Source organism: Colobus angolensis, unplaced genomic scaffold, assembly GCF_000951035.1.
Source record: "Colobus angolensis palliatus isolate OR3802 unplaced genomic scaffold, Cang.pa_1.0 Scaffold21, whole genome shotgun sequence".
NCBI classification, from domain to species: Eukaryota; Metazoa; Chordata; class Mammalia; order Primates; family Cercopithecidae; genus Colobus; species Colobus angolensis.
Window position 1 is genome coordinate 7,356,029 of NW_012115266.1, and position 19,514 is coordinate 7,375,542.

General features: G+C 55.0%; 2 protein-coding genes across 2 annotated transcripts; both read left to right on the plus strand.

Moving 5' to 3' along the window:
• Nucleotides 1–54: 54 nt before the first annotated feature.
• Nucleotides 55–10,180, plus strand: EML3 (echinoderm microtubule associated protein like 3). The gene is made up of 22 exons (XM_011942697.1): nucleotides 55–197; nucleotides 825–996; nucleotides 1,077–1,334; nucleotides 1,429–1,542; nucleotides 2,712–2,779; nucleotides 2,946–3,069; nucleotides 3,286–3,456; nucleotides 3,612–3,681; nucleotides 3,768–3,878; nucleotides 4,114–4,209; nucleotides 4,589–4,744; nucleotides 5,335–5,476; nucleotides 6,201–6,352; nucleotides 6,435–6,560; nucleotides 6,642–6,773; nucleotides 7,238–7,305; nucleotides 8,214–8,302; nucleotides 8,374–8,471; nucleotides 8,599–8,686; nucleotides 9,160–9,258; nucleotides 9,526–9,656; nucleotides 9,737–10,180. The coding sequence occupies exons 2-22, from the start codon at nucleotides 890–892 to the stop codon at nucleotides 9,938–9,940; spliced, it is 2,604 nt and encodes an 867-aa protein (XP_011798087.1). The 5' UTR covers nucleotides 55–197; nucleotides 825–889; the 3' UTR covers nucleotides 9,941–10,180.
• A 91-nt stretch (nucleotides 10,181–10,271) lies between these two features.
• MTA2 (metastasis associated 1 family, member 2) lies at nucleotides 10,272–19,514 on the plus strand. Its single transcript, XM_011942696.1, has 18 exons — nucleotides 10,272–10,982; nucleotides 11,731–11,798; nucleotides 12,162–12,255; nucleotides 13,795–13,912; nucleotides 14,044–14,107; nucleotides 14,293–14,410; nucleotides 15,039–15,141; nucleotides 15,334–15,433; nucleotides 15,922–16,110; nucleotides 16,203–16,277; nucleotides 16,390–16,448; nucleotides 16,620–16,717; nucleotides 16,834–16,973; nucleotides 17,235–17,463; nucleotides 17,657–17,746; nucleotides 18,098–18,216; nucleotides 18,325–18,473; nucleotides 18,699–19,514. The coding sequence occupies exons 1-18, from the start codon at nucleotides 10,955–10,957 to the stop codon at nucleotides 18,862–18,864; spliced, it is 2,007 nt and encodes a 668-aa protein (XP_011798086.1). The 5' UTR covers nucleotides 10,272–10,954; the 3' UTR covers nucleotides 18,865–19,514.

Genomic DNA, 19,514 nt, shown 5'->3' on the forward strand with positions numbered 1-19,514 from the left:
GGGCGGGCGGCGTGCCCCTTCCCGGAGCGCCCGGCTAGTCGGGCTCCTCCAGAGCTGGACGGCTGTCTGGAGGCGTCCCCGCGTGCTCCTCCGCCGCAGGGGCTCCGAGCATCCTCCACAGTTCCTCCGGTCGCCCTCCCTAGTTGCTTGGGTCCTGCTGTCACTTCGGGCTTCCCCAGCGTCATTCTACCCCCCATGTAACTCCGGGCCCCTCGATGTTCCCCTGCCCTCTGCGTTACTCCGGGCCTCTTTTCCTGGTATTTCAGGTCTTTTTCCTTCTGACCGCCGTCCCCTGAGACCTTCACTGTGACTCTGTTCACAACCCACACTCTCTCCTGTCACTCTGGATCTCTTTTCCTGTACTCTGGGTCCTCAGTATGACTCCATTCCCGTGCCCCATCCTCTCCCGGTGTTCCCCCGGCTCAGTTACTCTGCTTTCGCTGGAGACCTGAACTTGTTGTGGGCGCGTGGGAAGGGCTGCGGTCCCTCCCCTCACCAGTGCGGCGCCTCTCTCTGTGGCTCCCACGTTCCTCGGCAGTACTCCATATTTCCCCCCCGGTACTCCATGGTACTCCCAGCCTTTGCGGAGGCTGAGACGGCAGCAGGAAGGGAGCTTTGCCAGGTTTCTCGCCTGCCCTGCCAGAAGGAGGCCCTTGATCCTCTCTCTACCACCGTCTCCTCCCCTCTGGACGAGCATCCAAGCCTGGGGCTGCTTGAAAGGGGTAGTCCTACTGGACACATGTAAAGCTGTGGGGAGACAGAATCCCCTTTACGCTTTCTTCAGGTGATGGGTACGTTCTGAGTACCTCTTGCCCTTTTCCCAGGTGAGGGCCCTGCTCAGGAGGCCCTGCAGTCTCTGAGCCAGCGGCTTCGGGTGCAGGAGCAGGAGATGGAGCTGGTAAAGGCAGCCCTGGCAGAAGCCCTTCGCCTGCTGCGGCTGCAGGTGCCCCCTTCCTCCCTGCAGGTCTCTGGCACACCACCTCCTCCAGGGGACAGGTATGCATGTCGGCACACCCCATTTTTCCTCCTCCTTGGAGCCTCTGGGGCTTCAGGTTCATTCATCATCTCTCCAGCAGTTTTGCAGCGCCCCCAGGACTGCCACCCACGTGCACCCCTTCGTTGGTGAGCCGAGGCACCCAGACGGAGACAGAGGTGGAGTTCAAGTCATCTCCTGGACCCCCTGGCCTGAGCAATGGACCCCCAGCCCCTCAGGGGGCCAGCGAAGAGCCTAGTGGGACCCAGTCTGAAGGAGGGGGCAGCAGCAGCAGTGGTGCTGGCTCCCCCGGCCCCCCGGGAATCCTCAGGCCCTTGCAGCCCCCACAGCGTGCTGACACGTAGGTGTCCTGTGGCCCTGTGGCGGAAGCTGGGAGGCGTGGTAGGATTGCAGAGTACAATTGAAGGGAATGACCTTCACTATGCCCCCACCAGGCCGCGAAGAAATTCTTCCTCCTCCTCATCCCCCTCAGAGCGGCCTCGGCAGAAGCTCTCCAGGAAGGCAATTTCCTCCGCCAACCTGTTAGTGCGGTCTGGGAGCACGGAGAGGTGGGTGAGGCTTCCCCTAATCCACCCCGCCCCAGGCGCAGGCTCTCGACTTTCCACATCCCTCACCTCACATCCCTGGGTGGGGTGGGGGGACCTGATTGCCCAACAGGAATAAGGAAACAAACACTCCTGGGGCACCTGCTGTGTACCGGGCACTGTGCTAAACCCTCGACCTCCTCCATCTCAGTCAGTCGCCACAACATCCTTGGGGGGTAGGTGGTCTCATGCTGTCCATTCCATAGGTGAGGAGGCAGGCTCAGAGAGGGTAAGTCATTTGCCTGGGGTCACACAGCTAGAGTCAGGATTTGAACCTAACTCTTCCTGACTCCAGTTCCCCTACCCTTTCCACTACATCACAGCAAACCTTCCGAGATCCCAAGAGGCTTTTCTAGAAGCTCCCATGGCTTTCATGGATGGCTGTCCCTAGAGCTTCAGCCCTCTTTCCGCTGGATCTACCAAGTACCACTCTATTAATACTTACTTCTAGAGGGCAAGGGGACGTCCAAGTGGCCGAATGTAGTTGCCTCATGGAGTATGTACGGGCCCTAGGACACCCGAATGTTCATTCTAGCCCTGTCTTTGGCCTGTGTTTTATTCTCTGAAGAGACAGTATCACCTTACTGTTATCTAACGACAGGAATCTCTGGAGAGATGTGGACTTTCTTGCTTGCCTCCTGGATCCCTGAGAGGCGGGGCTCGTGTACATTCTGGACTCCCTTTGGTCCCATTTTACGGATGGGGAAATGAAAAGGTCAATAGCGAGGCCTGTAATCCCAGCTCCTGGGGAGGCTGAGGCAGGAGAGTTGCTTGAACCCAGGAGGCGGAGGTTGCAGTGAGCTGAGGTCACGCTGTCGCACTCCAGCCTGGGCGACAGAGCGAGACTGAGGCCTGGTGGTCTGGAGGAGAGAAAGGGCTCTGGCACCCTGCACTGCCTCTTCCAACCTTTATGGCCTTGTGCTGTGCACTCAGCCCTTTCAGCCTCAATCTTCTTATCTCTTAAATGGAACTAAAAGTCTCCATCTACTAGGGCCCTGATACTCACGAAGCAAACTACAGGCCTGCAGAGGTGACTGTGGTTTCTGCAGTGACCTCTTTTCTTGTGTCCTGCCCCTCCCCGCTTAGGTCTTCGGACCTGACCCCAGTCCCTGTGCTTTCTCTCTTCCCAACAGCCGTGGGGGAAAAGACCCCCTCTCCAGCCCCGGGGGCCCTGGATCCCGGAGGAGCAATTACAATTTGGGTACGTACACAGGGACAGAGGGAAAAACTTGGGTGGCAGGGTTAGGATTTGGGCTGCAGCCATAGGAGCTGTTTTGGGCTGTGAGGTGTGGTGGCTAGGGTTCTGCTCTGTCTTTCCTGGAAGGGGGGTTGTGGGTGGTAGTTGACACCACCCCTTTTCTCCGTAGAAGGCATCTCAGTGAAGATGTTCCTTCGAGGCCGCCCCATTACCATGTACATCCCGTCTGGCATCCGCAGCCTTGAGGAGCTGCCGAGCGGCCCACCGCCGGAGACCCTCAGCCTTGACTGGGTGTATCCTGCCCCCTCCAGTCCCATGGGAACCACCTTTCCCACCTTGGGACCCCTCTTCCCTTTCCAGTTTTCTTCTGGGTCTATGGGGACAAGGAGCCTTCTAGATCCTCTCCTACCATCATTCTGCTCCAGGCCCTGCCAGCCAGAAGCTCTGTCTCCCCTCTTCCTCCTCCTGCCCTTGATCTACCCTTTCCTTGACCGTGATCTCCACCCCAGTTATGGGTACAGGGGTCGTGATTCCCGCTCTAATCTGTTTGTGCTGCGCTCTGGGGAGGTGGTCTACTTTATCGCCTGCGTGGTGGTGCTGTACCGGCCTGGAGGAGGCCCAGGGGGTCCTGGAGGCGGCGGCCAGAGACATTACCGGGGACACACAGACTGCGTTCGATGGTGAGGGGCCTGGGGATGGTGGGCTTGGCAGGAAGAGGGTCTGGGGGCGTGGAGAAGCAGGAGAAAAGAGTTGCCTTGCTGCTCTGCAAGCTTGGAGAAGGTGTCTTGGATGGTCTTGAGAGACCCTTTCCCTAGAGTGTCTTCCCCCACCTTAGCCTTGCTGTTCATCCGGATGGTGTTCGGGTAGCCTCGGGACAGACAGCTGGAGTGGATAAGGATGGAAAGGTAAGGCCAAAGTCAGGGAGCAGGCAGACAAGCTGTAATTGCACTCCAGCTTTGCTTCACACCCTTGACTCTTCCTCCTTCACCAGCCCCTGCAGCCTGTGGTTCACATCTGGGACTCAGAGACGCTGTTGAAACTGCAGGAGATTGGACTGGGGGCCTTCGAGCGGGGTGTTGGGGCCCTGGCCTTTTCAGCTGCGGTGAGCTGGCCCTGAAGCCTCTAGACCCCCATTCTTGCCTAGGAACCCCACTCTTGCATGTCACCAGGAAACCTTGGAAGTTCTGGCCTTCCTGAACCTCACCCAGGTGGTTCTTTTGAGAAGGGGACATGTGTGTCAACTTCTGCCCTCTCTGTGATGGTACCTCCTAACCTAATGACCACGAACCCTGGACGTCCAGGGTTCACTCCGCCCCTCCGGTGTCACCTTTGTTCAGGATCAGGGTGCCTTTCTTTGTGTGGTGGATGATTCCAATGAGCACATGCTGTCGGTGTGGGACTGCAGCCGGGGAGTGAAGCTGGCTGAGATCAAGGTGAGGAGTCCACGTGACTTGGAGGGGCTCCGAGGTTGGGGGTGGGAGTGGTAGAGTGCAGAGAGCTCCAGACTCACCCATACATTTCCTTCCTTTTTGGCTGGGTCACATGGGGCAAATCTCCTAGCTTCTCTGACCCTTAGTTTCTTCATTTGTGACATGGGTTCTGACATCATGAGGGATAATGTGTTAGGCATTAGGGTGATTAATGATGATTGACAGGGAATAGTGCTTTTAGGGGACCAGGGTCTTGAAAGAAGGGTTGTCCTGGGGTTTCTGGGCCTCTGCCAGCCAGCTGTCATGATGCAAATTGAGGAGAGTCAAGTAGAGCGAAGGTATCCAGGGCTGGGGGTGGCTGAATCTAGTGTCTTCCCTTCAGAGTACAAATGACTCAGTCCTGGCGGTTGGCTTCAACCCTCGTGACAGCAGCTGCATCGTCACCAGTGGGAAATCTCACGTCCACTTCTGGAATTGGAGTGGTGGAGTAGGGGTTCCTGGGAATGGGACCCTTACCCGGAAACAGGGTGTCTTTGGGGTGAGGCATGGATAAGTGGAAGGTGATGGGGAGGGCAGAGTGGAAGAGGAAGCACTGGGCTGTTTTCTATTTACCCTGAGGTTCCCTAACCACTACCTACCCTGTGACATTTTCTTTTTTTTTTTTTTTTTTTTTTGAGACGGAGTCTTCCTTTTGCCGCCCAGGCCAGAGTGCAATGGCGCTATCTCGGCTCACTGCAACCTCCGCCTCCTGGGTTCAAGCAATGCTCCCGCCTCAGCCTCCTGGAGTAGTTGGGATTACAGATGTGCGCCACCACGCCCGGCTAATTTTTGTATTTTTAAGAGAGACAGGGTTTCATTTCATCATGTTGGCCGTCACTCCCGGCTTTTGTTTTTGTTTTTGTTTTTTTTAAGACAGTGCCTTGCTCTATCACCCAGGCTGGAGTCCAGTGCGGGATTTCACCATATTGGCCAGGCTGGTCACAAACTCCTGGCCTCAGGTGACCCGCCCGCCTTGGCCTCCCAAAGTGCTGGGACTACAGGCGTGAGCCACTGCACGTGGCCTGTCCTGCGACTTTGAATCTTTGCCCTTCCCTTTGACCTTTGCTGTCTGCTCTCCCCTCCCGCTAGAAATACAAGAAACCCAAGTTTATTCCTTGCTTTGTGTTCCTTCCGGATGGAGACATTCTCACTGGAGACTCAGAGGGGAACATTCTCACCTGGGGGCGGAGCGCTTCAGATTCCAAGACCCCAGGCAGGGGTGGGGCCAAAGGTATGCGGCTGGGGTGGCATCTGGGAAGTCGAGTACTCCAGAGGTTCTGTGGGAGCAGAGAGAGGGTTTCCCATTCCCATCTTTTTTTTTTTTTTTTTTTTAGACGGGATCTTACTCTGTTGCCCAGGCTGGAGTGCAGTGGTGTGATCTTGGTTCACCGCAACCTCTGCCTCCCAGGTTCAAGCGATCCTCCCTCTTCAGTCTCCAAGTAGCTGGGAGTACAGGCACACGCCACCACGCCTAGCTAATTTTTGTATTTTTAGTAGAGACGGCCAGGCTGGTCTCGAATTCCTGACCTCCAGTGATCTGCTCACCTTGGCCTCCCAAAGTGCTGGGATTACAGGTGTGAGCCACTGCGCCCAGCCAGGTTTCCTACCTTTTTACCTTGAGAGTTGATAGTTCTCTGGGGGGCTGGTCTAGAAGGGTGTGGGCAGCACAGCAAAGGAGAAACGGCTGGAGCTTTGTGTTTGCCAGATCTCAGGTTCAGATTCCAGTTTTGCCATTAGTTGCCTGGCCTTTAGGAAGTTACCGCACTTCTCTGAGTCTCAGTTGTCCTGTTTGTAAAATGGGGAGAATAACAGATGTGTTGGCAGTATGAGGATGAGACATGGTGGTCAGTGCATTCAGCGGCTGGGAGTTCTTACTCTATTGTGGCAGCCAAAGCTGACCGTTTCTCACTCCCCTGTACCCCCAAAACATGACCTGCCTGGGGCTTTGCCAACAGAGACCTATGGGATTGTGGCCCAGGCTCACGCTCATGAAGGTTCCATCTTCGCCTTGTGTCTCCAGCGGGACGGGACAGTGCTGAGTGGTGGCGGGCGGGACCGCCGGCTGGTACAGTGGGGGCCCGGGTTGGTGGCCCTCCAGGAGGCTGAGGTGAGGGCTGGGCTGGGGTCAAGGGAGTGAGGGAGAAGAGCAATGGTCAGTGGGCTCTTGACATTCTGCTACCACTCTGCAGATTCCTGAGCACTTTGGGGCCGTGCGAGCCATTGCTGAGGGGCTTGGCTCTGAGCTGCTGGTGGGAACCACGAAGAATGCATTGCTGAGGGGAGATCTGGCCCAAGGCTTCTCCCCTGTAATCCAGGTTGGGGGTTAAGGGCTCAGGGGAGCAAAGGGCAAAGGGGTGTGAGAGAGGGGCAGGAGTGACAGTCATGCTGTGCTGCAGGGTCACACTGATGAGCTCTGGGGGCTCTGTACACACCCCTCCCAGAACCGCTTCCTCACCTGCGGCCATGACCGGCAGCTCTGCCTGTGGGATGGGGAGAGCCATGCGCTGGCCTGGAGCGTCGACCTCAAGGTAGAGCCCTGTGCCCCTGGATCCCCCATGCCACACCCACCAGGACACCTGTGGCCACCACGCCTTCCCCAGCACCTTGCCTTCTGCCTCCCAGAGGTGGCCAGTTTGTACTGGTATGGGTGCACTGGCTACTCAAATATTAATTCTTCTGTACTGATTGGTAAAAGCTGATGCTTCTAGTACCACCTGGGCATTCCCTGCCGCCCCCAGAACCCCTCAGACTTCCTCTTGGTCCAGCACCTAAATGGTTAATCTCCAGCACAGCTGTTGGCCTCAGTTCTGTGGTTAAATATTTTGATATCACTCCCTGTTTAGGCTCCAGTGGCACCCAGGTGTCCCTTCCCTCTCTTCCCATCTTCTCCTTGGGAGTAAGTGGCTTTGAAGTTATCAGGAGGACAAGGGGTCCGTTCTGGTTCCCTCACTAGAAAGGCATTGTCTTGAATTCACCTTCTCCCCTCTCCCAGGAGACTGGTCTCTGTGCTGACTTCCACCCGAGTGGGGCAGTTGTGGCCGTAGGACTGAACACGGGGAGGTGAGAGGGAGCCAGGACTCCCAGGAGGGAAAGCAGGGAGGTCTGGGAAGGGTTCCTGGTACTGGGGGAGTGGGCGAGAGTGACCACTTCTGCCCAGGAGCCACCTGCGCCTTGGCACTCCTCCGTGCCTCTCCCTGCAGCCCCTGCCACCTGGGCTCCCCTCCTCTCCTGTGGTAACCGTTTCTCCCCCTCCCCCAACCACTGTCTCCTCCAAGCCTGGGAGTGGAGGAGGCGGCAGCCCAGGATAGAGCAGTGGGAATGGGAGGGGCATAGACAAACACAGGGAAGTGACAGGCTTCCAGCCTGCACAGGGCCTTTGTAGTTGGCCCCTGGTCTGTAGTTTCAGATTCCTTTTTCAGACGGCATTAGAAGCCCCTCAGCCTTTATCCACACTTAGCTCCTTCCCATCTCCCAGCATAAGAATGCAGTGGTGGCTGGGTGCGGTGGCTCATGCCTATAATCCTAGCGTTTTGGGAGCTGAGGCGGGTGGATCACTTGAGGTTAGGAGTTCAAGACCAGGCTGGCCAACATGGTGAAAACCTCATCTCTACTAAAAATACAAAAATTAGCCAGGCATGGTGGTGCGCACCTGTAATTCTAGCTACTTAGGAGGCTGAGGCATGATAATTACTTGAACCCAGGAGGTGGAGGTTGCGGTGAGATCTTGCCACTGCACTCCAGCCTGGGTGACAGAGTGAGACTCTGTCTCAGAACGATAACAACAACAACAACAAACTACAAAAGAAAAATGCACGCGTGACCTGTCGTCTACATCAGAGCTTTTCTGTGTGTGTCTCTGAGCTTCTCTGATTTGCCATCCCCAAGCCTACCCAGGGTGGCCTACCTGGGGGTCTCCTCACATCGTGGCTTTTCGTCTTCCTATCTGCCTCCACTCCCCTCCCTTCCAGGTGGTTGGTTTTGGACACAGAGACCAGAGAGATCGTGTCTGATGTCATTGATGGCAATGAGCAGCTCTCAGTGGTCCGGTACAGCCCAGGTGGGAGCCACCCCAACCCTGGACTCACATGTGTCCCTGGCCCTTCCCTCTCTGAGTGACTGTTTTTGCAGATGGGTTGTACCTGGCCATTGGTTCCCATGACAACGTGATCTACATCTATAGTGTTTCCAGTGATGGCGCCAAATCCAGCCGCTTTGGCCGCTGTATGGTGAGGAAGTTGGGGCGTGTGGTGGGGCATGATAACAGTTGGGAAACTCAGGGGTCTGATGCATCAAGGGGGCTCTGGGGATGGGAAATGGATGGGATACTTTAAAAATCTTGACCTTTGCTCCCAGGGTCACTCCAGCTTCATCACTCATCTTGACTGGTCCAAGGATGGGAATTTCATCATGTCCAATTCTGGGGACTATGAGATTCTTTACTGTGAGTGGCAGTGGAGCAGGACATGGGGAGAGGGTAATTGGAGTGGGTTTTATGTAAGGGGGGTTCTTAGAGGTGTTGTCAGATAAGGGAGTGGAGATAGGGTTAAAGTGGAGTTGGAATTACACACAGGAGAAATTTTGTGATTTGGAAACGAGTTTCACACCATGTCTTGTTGACTTGAGGGAGTTGAAAAATGCTCTAAGAAAAGATTGTTTGGGAAAAGTTTCTCAGGGCAAGTGTGAAGGACTTGACTTATCTAGGGAGGAGGAACTCATGGAAGCTGTCAGAACTTCAGCCAGTGCTCAGGACAGGACGCACACAGAGTGGGTTTCACAGGGGGAGGTCACTACTACAGTGACCAGATCACATGCCATCGCTGGGTTTCATGCCAGCCTTTCCAATCTGGCTTTTCCTGGCATCTTCCCTACTGAGGGCAGGGTGAGAGCTGAACTGGGCGGGCTCCCTCTCCCCAGGGGACGTGGCTGGAGGCTGCAAGCAGCTGAAGAATCGCTATGAGAGCCGAGACCGGGAATGGGCTACCTACACCTGTGTGCTGGGTTTTCACGTCTACGGTGAGCAGGGGCGTGGAACCCTGCTGGAGGGGTGGGGGACAAGGTGGAGCCCAGTTTGGGCTCCGAACGCTGGGCGTGTGTCGTTGGGTGAGAGTCCAGAAACCTGAAGATCCAGCCCAGGAGGCCCCTCCGGCCCTCGGGACCGGGAAGGCTTTCCTGGAACGCGACAGTGGGTGGCTGCGGCTGCCGGAGCGCCTGAAACGGTGTAGCTCTGGGCCGTGGGTGGCGGTGGGTAGGAGGTCGGGCTGAGGCCGGCCGCTGTGCTAGGCGTGTGGCCGGACGGCTCCGATGGGACCGACATCAACTCCCTGTGCCGCTCCCACAACGAGCGCGTGGTGGCGGTGGCCGACGACTTCTGCAAAGTGCATCTATTCCAGTACCCGTGCGCTCGTGCCAAGGTGAGGCCGCGGGGGCCGCCGGGGTGGGACGGGTGGGCCCGAGGGCTCCCCCGCCACTGCAACTCTCCCCTCCCGCCCAGGCGCCGAGCCGCATGTACGGGGGCCACGGCAGCCACGTGACCAGCGTCCGGTTCACGCACGACGACTCGCACCTCGTCTCGCTGGGCGGCAAGGACGCCAGCATCTTCCAGTGGCGAGTGCTGGGCGCTGGGGGCGCGGGGCCGGCGCCTGCCACGCCCTCTCGAACCCCCTCCCTGTCCCCAGCCTCCTCCCTCGACGTTTGATCGCTGCCGGCGGGACCTACTGGCCCGGCGGCGTGGCCCCGCCCCGCCCTAACCCCCACGACCAGGGGCCGACTCTTCCCTCGAATGACTTCGAAACATTCCCGACGGCGCATTTCCCTGGAGGGCGCGAACGGCGCCCCTGCACACACTGTTTAGACCCGCTGGTTGAGCCGGGCAGTCCCAACCTAGGCCTTGACTCCCGCTGCCTGCTGAGGGGCAATAAACCAGAAACAAAGTCGCCTCCCGGTGCTTTTGTGGGGCGCTGCTGGGTGCCTCCGGGGCCCTGTGGGGTGGGGACGAAGGAAAAGAGGCGTGCAGAAAGGGCAAGCGAGCGTAGACCATTTATGCAGATAACAGGCAAAGCCGCTTGCAAATAACCTGGGGAAGCGCTAAGGCGCGCGAGTCTTCGGGGCGGGAGGAGGAGCTGCAGGGCTCCAGCGAGGACAGAGTTAAGCCCCACTCCTCTCCCGCCCTCGGAAAAAGGGGTGGGGGGGGGGCCCGAGCTGCAACGGAAATAGCCGAGCGGTTGGCCGACAGGAGCCGAACTTCTTCCGGAAGTAGCCGATCTGCGGGGTCTCGCTCTCCGACCTGAGCCGAGCAGTGGGCCTTGTTCTCCGGATCGGCCGAAGGTGTTCCGGAAGGAGGCGAACCCTGAGGCGGGCCGGGCAAGCCTTCCCTGCGGCCGGCAGAGCCCAACGACTAGTGGAACTCGGCGCGGGTGGGGGTAGCTGCAGCCTGGCTCTAGCCTGGCAGGAGCCGAGCTCGTTCCGGAAGAAGCCGAGCGGACCGGGGCCAGCCTCAGCGTCCCGGGAGTGAGGCGATAGCTGCGGCGGCGACAGCGCGGGCCGGGATGAACCGCGACGGCTGAGGCAGCGGAGGTGCCGGCTGCGCGGGCCCCAGTGAGATTCCCTCGTAGCGCCAGCCCACCGTTCGGGGCTTTGCCTCTAGCCGAGCCCTGCCCCCGCGAGCCTCCCGGACCCCTTTGTGCGGCCGGAGGCGGCGGCGGGAACGGCCATGGCGGCCAACATGTACCGGGTGGGAGGTGAGTACCGGGCGCAGGGGTCCGGGGTCCGGGGCCCGGGGCGGGAGAGGTTGGGGTCGGGACCGGAGGGGCTCGGCACCGGGTGGCGCGAGGCGCAGCGTATGGGGCGGCATGGACCGGAGCGCGGACCGGAACCGGAACCGGGAGACGAGGAGCTGGGGTGCGGAAAACCGCGACGCGGCAGGGCGCCGAGACTCCTGGAGAGAAGCTGCGGGCAGCCCCGACGGCACTTTCAGGGCTGCGTCGGGGGCTCCCCGGGGCACGGAGTGGGCTTCGGAAACCGGTTCCGAAGGAGCTGACAGGGTGGGGAGGGAACGCGAGGGGCTGGGGCGACAGCTTTGCCACCGCGGAGGAGCCGCCCGGAGGTTTCCTCTTCCCAGGCGTTATTGTGCGCCTCAGTTCGAAAAGGTGGGGGCCCTGCGCTAGAGCGAACAATTACTTCGCCGCGACTGAGGTGCAACTCGTCGCTGAGTTGTGGGGACTGCAGGGGAACCCCTGCTTCTTGCCTGTTCCTTAAAGCTCACTTTTGAGTAATGGATCTGATTTCTGAAGTAGGTGCGGTGGGGTGGGGGTGGGGGACATCCTTATTTTCTCTTAGTCTTTACACTTTCACATCTCAGCGCTGTCTGTGCCTGAATCCTTATCTTCTTTTGATCCACTCAGGCCAACTTTCTCTCCTACTCTGGTGCTCTGCGTCTCTCCCATCTCCTCTGATCTTCGTGGTTCTCCCCCCTCCCTTCCCTTACAGATTACGTCTATTTTGAGAACTCCTCCAGCAATCCTTACCTGGTTAGACGGATTGAGGAACTCAACAAGGTGAGTGGAGCAGAATCCCTCTCCCTCCCTCCCTCAGTGATCTTTTCTGAGGTTTCTAACTTCAGGTGGAAGAGAGGACCCTATACTAAGTACCCATTCATATTCATTCATTCATTCATTGGATGTATTCAGGAAAGGCTATTGAGAGCTTAGCAGGAACTTTACTATTCTGTCTCTTGGGGGCAAAGGAAAGGGATTTGGAAGTCTGTCCTTGAATGTAAGTCTTTACTCATATTTTCTTGGGCTTTTTAATTTAGGTCCCTCTGAAACTTACTGTTATTTGTCTCTTTGTGTATTTCCTAGATGATCAATTTTCACTGCTACGTTGTTTTGTTTTTGTTTTTGTTTTTTTCCTCCCCTTAGACTGCAAATGGAAATGTGGAGGCAAAGGTCGTCTGTCTTTTCCGGCGCAGGGACATTTCTAGTAGCCTCAACAGCTTGGCTGATAGTAATGCCAGTGAGTATCTTCATCCCTTTCTTTTCCCCCTCCCCATGATCTGAGGCCTGGGCATGTCCCTGCAGGTATTTCCCCTGGTAGCATGTCCAAGGCAGAAGTGTGAGTTTGGGGGTGGGAAATGCCTGGCCTGAGGAGGGAGACCTGTTTTTACACGTTGGGGTTGGAAGCAGGGTGGAGAGATTGTGATAAGGAAAGCCATAATATGGTTTGTGTATGAGAATAGGAGAGAGACGATAAGGTTTATTTAGGGGATGAAGACGGGGTTTAGAGAAACAGAATGCTTTTCTAAAGGGAGGCAGTTTGGGGTACATTGGGACAGTAGGTGGTGACTGAAGGTCAAGGTGAAGAGGAAGAGATTGTACTGAGAAGCCCGCATAACAGAGAAGCAGGCTTATTTTGTAATCACAAACAAGGTGGTGAGAATACTTGGAAGTTATAAGATGGCTGGAAGTTTTCTTGCACTTTGTAATTTCTCACCTCGCCCATTTCCCCGCCTGCCCCCTTCCATTTTACATCTTTCCCTTTTCATTTTACTCTATTTTCATTCTCTTTAAGGTCTCATTTTCTTTTTTTAAAAAAAACATATTTTCCTTAGCTTCTTTTAACTTTCCTGCTTTGGTTTTCTTTTTCCTTCCTTTTGTTCCACCTTTCTAAATCATTTTCCTTTTTCAGACTGCTCTGGGTGAGAAGGGGTTAAAGAGGAGCCAGGCTTACCAAGTTCCCTGGCCCTTTAGGGTTTCCAGCCCCATCTGGCAGGGGCTGACCTTGGCCTTGTCCAATCAGAAGGGGTGTTGGGGGTGTGGTCCCCCTTGCCTTAGCACAGGGTTTCCGGAGCACACAGCGAGGGGTGGAGCCTACTGCACAACCCCCCCTTCTCCCTGAGGTTGGGAACAATGCACCAATGAGCCTGGGCCTGAGGCTTTTCTGCCCCCTCCCACTTTGGTTGGCGCCTAGCCAGGTTAACCCCTTCCACTAGGTTTCAGGGCAAGCTGCAGCTCTTTCAGGAGGAGGGTATTGGCACTGGCTTGAGAGGTGTTGTCCTTGAAAACCCTAGGAACTATTATTAGCCAAGTAGAGAATGAGGGATAGTTAGGGCTGCATGTGATGTTTTAGAGCGAAGAGTCTCCTGAAATTGAAAAGAACTGGTAAACACAGTCTTGTGTGATATTTTTTTTTTTATCTTACTGGGTTTCTGGACTTCAGGCTGGTTTAGCAAGAGACAAATGTAATGTTCTTGCTGGCCTGTTGTGGACTTTGGTGTCTGAGCATTGGCAGCTGGGTAGTGATGTATGTCTACAGCATTCTTCGTACTCTCAGCAGTTCTTTCCTAAGAGCATTACTGATAGAGTTGGGAGCATCTATGATGGGGTATACAGCTAAGAAGGAAAGCTGGTAGGATAAAGGTATAGAAGGCAGACAGCTGGGAAATGTGAGAAAAAAACAGCCAAGATAGGAAATATTTTCCCTGAGTTAGAGTTTCCAGGGTGGTGTCTTGCTGGATCCATTTCTGACTTGGTTTCTTCCTCCTTAATCTCCCAGGGGAGTTTGAAGAGGAATCAAAGCAGCCAGGGGTGTCTGAGCAGCAGCGCCATCAACTGAAGCACCGAGAACTTTTTCTTTCTCGGCAGTTTGAATCATTACCAGCCACCCACATAAGGTACAGGACAACTGGGGCCAGAATAGCCTGCGTGCACTTAGGTAGAAGATGGAGAGAAGGAGGTGGTATTCAGAGATGCTGTGGGGAGGGAGAGTGAGGCTCACCGGGGTTTTCCGATCTGTCTCCTATAGGGGGAAATGCAGTGTGACCCTCTTGAATGAGACAGATATCTTGAGCCAGTACCTGGAAAAGGAGGTAAGAAAGAGATGTTGAGAGAAGAGGGAGGGGAATGGGTGTTGCTCACACAAGGGAGGGGGAAAGGAGGACAACGATGAGGTACCGGGTTGCCAGACTGCCGGTCATGGAAACTGAGATACACCTCCCTCCCTGCCGCCTATGTGGATTGCTGCCCTGCTTACCTTGTCTCTCCCCAACTCCAGGACTGCTTTTTTTACTCACTGGTGTTTGACCCTGTGCAGAAGACACTTCTAGCTGATCAGGGCGAGATTAGAGTTGGTTGCAAATATCAAGCTGAGATCCCAGATCGCTTGGCAGAGGGTAAGCAACAGGACAAGACTGTATGGCTACTAAGTTATCTAATTCTAAGGGGCACTTTATTTTTTTAAATTTTTTTTTGCGATGGGGTCTCGCTCTGCTGCCCAGGTTGGAGGGCAGTGGTGTGATCTCAGCTCACTGCGAGCTCCGCCTCCCAGGTTCATGCCATTCTTCTCTCTCAGCCTCCCGAGTAGCTGGGACTATAGGCTCCCGCCACAACGCCTGGCTAATTTTTTTGTATTTTTAGTAGAGACGGGGTTTCACTGTGTTAGCCAGGATGGTCTTGATCTCCTGACCTCATGATCCGCCTGCCTTGGCCTCCCAAAGTGCTGGGATTACAGGCGTGAGCCACTGCGCCCGGCCCCAAGGGGCACTTTAATATTATAGTCTCTGTGAATGGTGTCACCTGGGGTTGTGTAGTGCACAGTCTACAGGGCTCTCTGCCGTGACCCTGACAGAATGGGACCGTAGGAACCTGAAAAGGGCAAATGGGAACAGTTGGGAAGAGAAGTCGGAGAGTTGACAGAATCCAAGCAGAAGAAGAGGAAGGAGGAAGTGCTATTGTGAATGAAAAGACACCAACTATTTCCCCCTGCCCTCTCTCTGTGGTTGCCATTGTTCTGTTCCCCAGGAGAATCTGATAATCGGAACCAACAGAAGATGGAGATGAAGGTCTGGGACCCAGACAACCCTCTCACAGACCGGCAGATCGACCAGTTTCTCGTGGTGGCCCGGTGAGGGGTGGGTGGATAGGGAAGATGGGCTGGGGGAGATGTGGACATTGTTCTGAGTCCCATGGTTCTTAGAGGTGGACTTTATTTCTTTCATTGGCATAGATGTTTTCCTTCTTTCTCTTCTGGCTTAGTTTCCCAGCCCACTTGGGCTTTCTTCTTCTTTGGCTTTTGACTTCTCAATTTCTCCCTTAGAGCTGTGGGAACCTTTGCAAGAGCTCTAGATTGCAGCAGCTCCATTCGGCAACCAAGCTTGCACATGAGTGCAGCTGCTGCCTCCCGAGATATCACCCTGGTGAGCAGAAGTTGGTGGGTAGTTGGGCAGGCTGGGCTTTCTGGGGACTTGCAGAGCCTAGGGACAGGAGAGGAGGGTATCTCTGAGGGAATGGGAGTGGTTTTTTTTGTTTGTTTGTTTTTTTTGAGACGGAGTCTCGCTCTGTCGCCCAGGCTGGAGCGCAGTGGCACGATCTCAGCTCACTGCAAGCTCCGCCTCCTGGGTTCACACCATTCTCCTGTCTCAGCCTCCCGAGTAGCTGGGACTACAGGTACCCGCCACCACGCCTGGCTAATTTTTTGTATTTTTAGTAGAGACGGGGTTTCACCGTTTTAGCCAGGATGATCTCGATCTCCTGACCTTGTGATCTGCCCGCCTCGGCCTCCCAAATTGCTGGTTTTATGGGTGTGAGCCACCGTGCCTGGCCGGGAGTGGGAGTGTTTTAAGGAGCAGGAAGGGAGTGGTGCCAAAAGTTTCAGGTCCTCAGTTGCTCTCCATCTTCCCCGTAGTTTCACGCCATGGATACCTTGCAAAGGAACGGCTATGACCTGGCTAAGGCCATGTCGACCCTGGTACCCCAGGGCGGCCCAGTGCTGTGTCGGGATGAGATGGAGGAATGGTCAGCCTCAGAGGCCATGCTATTTGAGGAGGCCCTAGAGAAGTATGGGAAGGACTTCAACGATATTCGCCAGGATTTTGTAAGTGGATGACGCTAGGAGGAGAGGTGACAGGTGAGGAAACCAGGACCTGGGGCCAGATGCCTGCTCATTCTTCTCCCTCTGCCCCTTAGCTACCCTGGAAGTCACTCGCCAGCATAGTCCAGTTTTATTACATGTGGAAAACCACAGACCGGTATATTCAGCAGGTATCATCTGGGCTGGGGAGGGTGGACCATAGGCTACCTGCTGACCTCTGCCTTCGAAGTTGATGATACTCTTCCTGCTCTGATCCTTCTCTTTCTTTTTTCCTTCTTACAGAAAAGATTGAAAGCTGCTGAAGCAGACAGCAAACTGAAACAGGTCTACATCCCCACCTAGTAAGTGTAGTGGTTAGGGGAGACCAGAGTGTTTTCCTTCCCTTCCCCTAACTTGTGTCTTCCTCAGTGATTGAGGGTGGGCAGGAGGTAGGGTCATACTGAGAGTGGAAATTGATTCTTTTCCTTGACCAGTTTCTTGGTTTTTTCCCTTCTCCTTGCCTTCCCCATTAGCACTAAGCCAAACCCTAACCAGATCATTTCTGTGGGTTCAAAACCTGGCATGAATGGGGCTGGATTTCAGAAGGGCCTGACTTGTGAGAGTTGCCACAGTGAGTTATGGGGGCACTGGGATGGTGGGATGGGTGGAAGGCCTGCTGTGGCTCAAGAATCTGTGGGGCTCAGGTCGCATGCTTCTTCCCTGTCCCCTCCTCTCCATGCTCTACAGCCACACAGTCTGCTCAGTGGTATGCCTGGGGCCCACCTAACATGCAGTGCCGCCTCTGTGCTTCCTGTTGGATCTACTGGAAGAAATATGGGGGACTGAAGACCCCAACTCAGCTTGAGGGAGCCACTCGGGGTACCACGGTAAGGATCAGTGGGGGGAAAAGCAGGGGAGAGCGGTAAGCATATTGATGTGAGCTTAGGTGAGGGCCAGAATATCCAACTCTTTATATGGTGATGGTTTGATGGGCAGGGGGTGCTTGATGCTGGTTGGGGAGACATACAGGCCAAGAGGTCAGTAAAGAGATTAGGCGGGAATAAATTGGTCCTCTGCAGGGAATGGAAGAAAGAAGGGAGCCTCAATGCTGATTTCTGCTCTCTCTCTTTCCTATGCTCTTCTTCTAGGAGCCACACTCGAGGGGTCATTTGTCCAGACCTGAAGCTCAAAGTCTCTCCCCTTATACAACCAGCGCCAACCGGGCCAAGCTACTGGCTAAGAACAGGCAAACTTTCCTGCTTCAGACCACGAAACTGACCCGTCTTGCCAGACGCATGTGCAGGGACCTATTACAGCCAAGGAGGGCTGCCCGACGGCCGTATGCTCCTATCAATGCCAATGCCATCAAAGCAGAGTGTAAGGGCAGGGAGTGATGGGGCTGGTGGTGGGTTTAGGGTTGCTCTGGTCAGAGACGATTGTTTCTCTGGATGTTTAATAACAGGAGGCATAGTAGGCCACAGGTAATTTTTTAAAGATTAGACTTGGCTTCTGGCCTCAGAGGAGACCTGAATAGTGAAGCCCTTCAGAAGCTTTCATCTTTGTTCTCCAGGCTCCATTCGACTTCCTAAGGCCGCCAAGACTCCATTGAAGATTCACCCTCTGGTGCGGCTGCCCCTGGCAACTATCGTCAAAGATCTGGGTATGGGATGAGGACCAGTGAGGGTGGCATCAGGCTCCCAGTCCGTTCCCTGTCCGACATCTTCTCTCCCCTTGTTTTCTTCTTCCCCATAGTGTCCTCAGAGATTTAGTTTAACAAACTGTACTTTTGTTGTTTAATAATTTTTTTTGTAAACTATTCAGTGTTACTGTACTGATTTGATAAGGTCATACTGATATTTGAAATACTAGTGATAGCTTGCCAGAACCTTCCCCCATTGCTACTTTTGGGGATGCCCAGGTAAACTGCTGGTCCAGGGAAGAGATGGAAGTAACAAAGGGGAACTGCGTAGGGAAGAAAAGGTGTGAAAGTTTTCTATTACTTTTTTTCCAGTGGCCCAGGCACCCCTGAAACCAAAAACACCTCGGGGTACCAAGACACCAATCAACAGAAACCAGCTGTCTCAGAACCGGGGACTGGGGGGCATTATGGTGAAACGGGCCTATGAGACTGTGAGTTGACAGAAAGGGGTGGGCCAAGCTGAGTTGGGTGGGCTTTTGTTTCCCATAGGAGTCTGAGAGGGTCCCTTCCCTCATTGTGCCATCCTACCTCTTTTCCAGATGGCAGGGGCAGGGGTTCCTTTCTCTGCCAATGGAAGGCCTCTGGCTTCAGGGATTCGTTCAAGCTCACAGCCAGCCGCCAAGCGTCAGAAACTAAACCCTGCTGATGCCCCCAATCCTGTGGTGTTTGTGGCCACAAAGGATACCAGGTAGGGAGTCTACCATGGGAGGGGCTGAGAGGGACAGTCCAGGCTGGTGAGTGTGGGGAGTAGGAATTTCAGAGCAAGAGCTCTAGGAAGGTGGTGGATGAAGGGTGGGGATGCCAGAAAAGAATGGGCCAGAAGGCAGAATTGCAGTGTGGAATGTGGGGCTTCACCTGGAGGGCTTAGTGTTCTCTAAGCCTTTTCTGTTTCTCACTTGCTCTTTCTGGCCAGGGCCCTACGGAAGGCTCTGACCCATCTGGAAATGCGGCGAGCTGCTCGCCGACCCAACTTACCCCTGAAGGTGAAGCCAACGCTGATGGCAGTGCGGCCCCCTGTCCCTCTACCTGCACCCTCACATCCTGCCAGCACTAATGAGCCTATTGTCCTGGAGGATTGAGCACCTGTGGGGGAGGGAGGTGGGCTGAGAGGTAGAGGGTGGATGCCCAGGGCACCCAAACCTCCCTTCCCTTTCGTGTCAAAGGGAGTGAGGAGTAAGGAAGAGAGCAAGTGAGTGTGCGTCCCTGGAGGGGTTGGGCGCCCTCTGGTGTTACAACCTCAAGACTTGTCTCATGCCTCCATGCTTGCTGATGGAGGACAGACTGCAGGAACTTGGCCCATGTGGGAACCTAGCCTGTTTTGGGGGGTAGGACCCACAGATGTCTTGGACAGTTTTGGGGGGAGGGTTTTTTAATTTTTTAAAAATTTTGCCTCCCTTTGTGAAAGGGGATGGGGAGGGGAAGAGTAAATAGATAACAGGTGGTGGTACCTGGTTGGGGGAGGGGGGCGTGCACTGCCATGTCTTTTTTTTTTTTTTTTCCTAATTGGGGGTTTCTCTTTCTGTCCGGTGTCCGGACTATCCTAATTGGAGTTTGAGGCCCCTAAGCTGGCATCAACCCCAGGCCACGCTCGCTCTTTCCTTCCCTCCCCTCCCCCTCCGCCTTTTGTACGCCAGTTCTCAGAAATAAAGATCTTTTGTCCGTTTTTTTAACCTCGGATTCTGTAATTGGTTCTTATAGTAACAAATAAAAAGCTGTTTTCTTCAGCTTC

Coding starts and splice junctions, on each gene's coding strand:
- EML3 (XM_011942697.1), top strand. CDS start 890: ATGGAGCTGGTAAAGGCAGCCCTGGCAGAAGCCCTTCGCCTGCTGCGG. Junction 997..1,076: donor CCACCTCCTCCAGGGGACAG/GTATGCATGTCG, acceptor TCTCTCCAGCAG/TTTTGCAGCGCCCCCAGGAC. Junction 2,780..2,945: donor GAGGAGCAATTACAATTTGG/GTACGTACACAG, acceptor TTTTCTCCGTAG/AAGGCATCTCAGTGAAGATG.
- MTA2 (XM_011942696.1), top strand. CDS start 10,955: ATGGCGGCCAACATGTACCGGGTGGGAG. Junction 11,799..12,161: donor GGATTGAGGAACTCAACAAG/GTGAGTGGAGCA, acceptor TCCTCCCCTTAG/ACTGCAAATGGAAATGTGGA. Junction 18,217..18,324: donor TGAAACGGGCCTATGAGACT/GTGAGTTGACAG, acceptor CCTCTTTTCCAG/ATGGCAGGGGCAGGGGTTCC.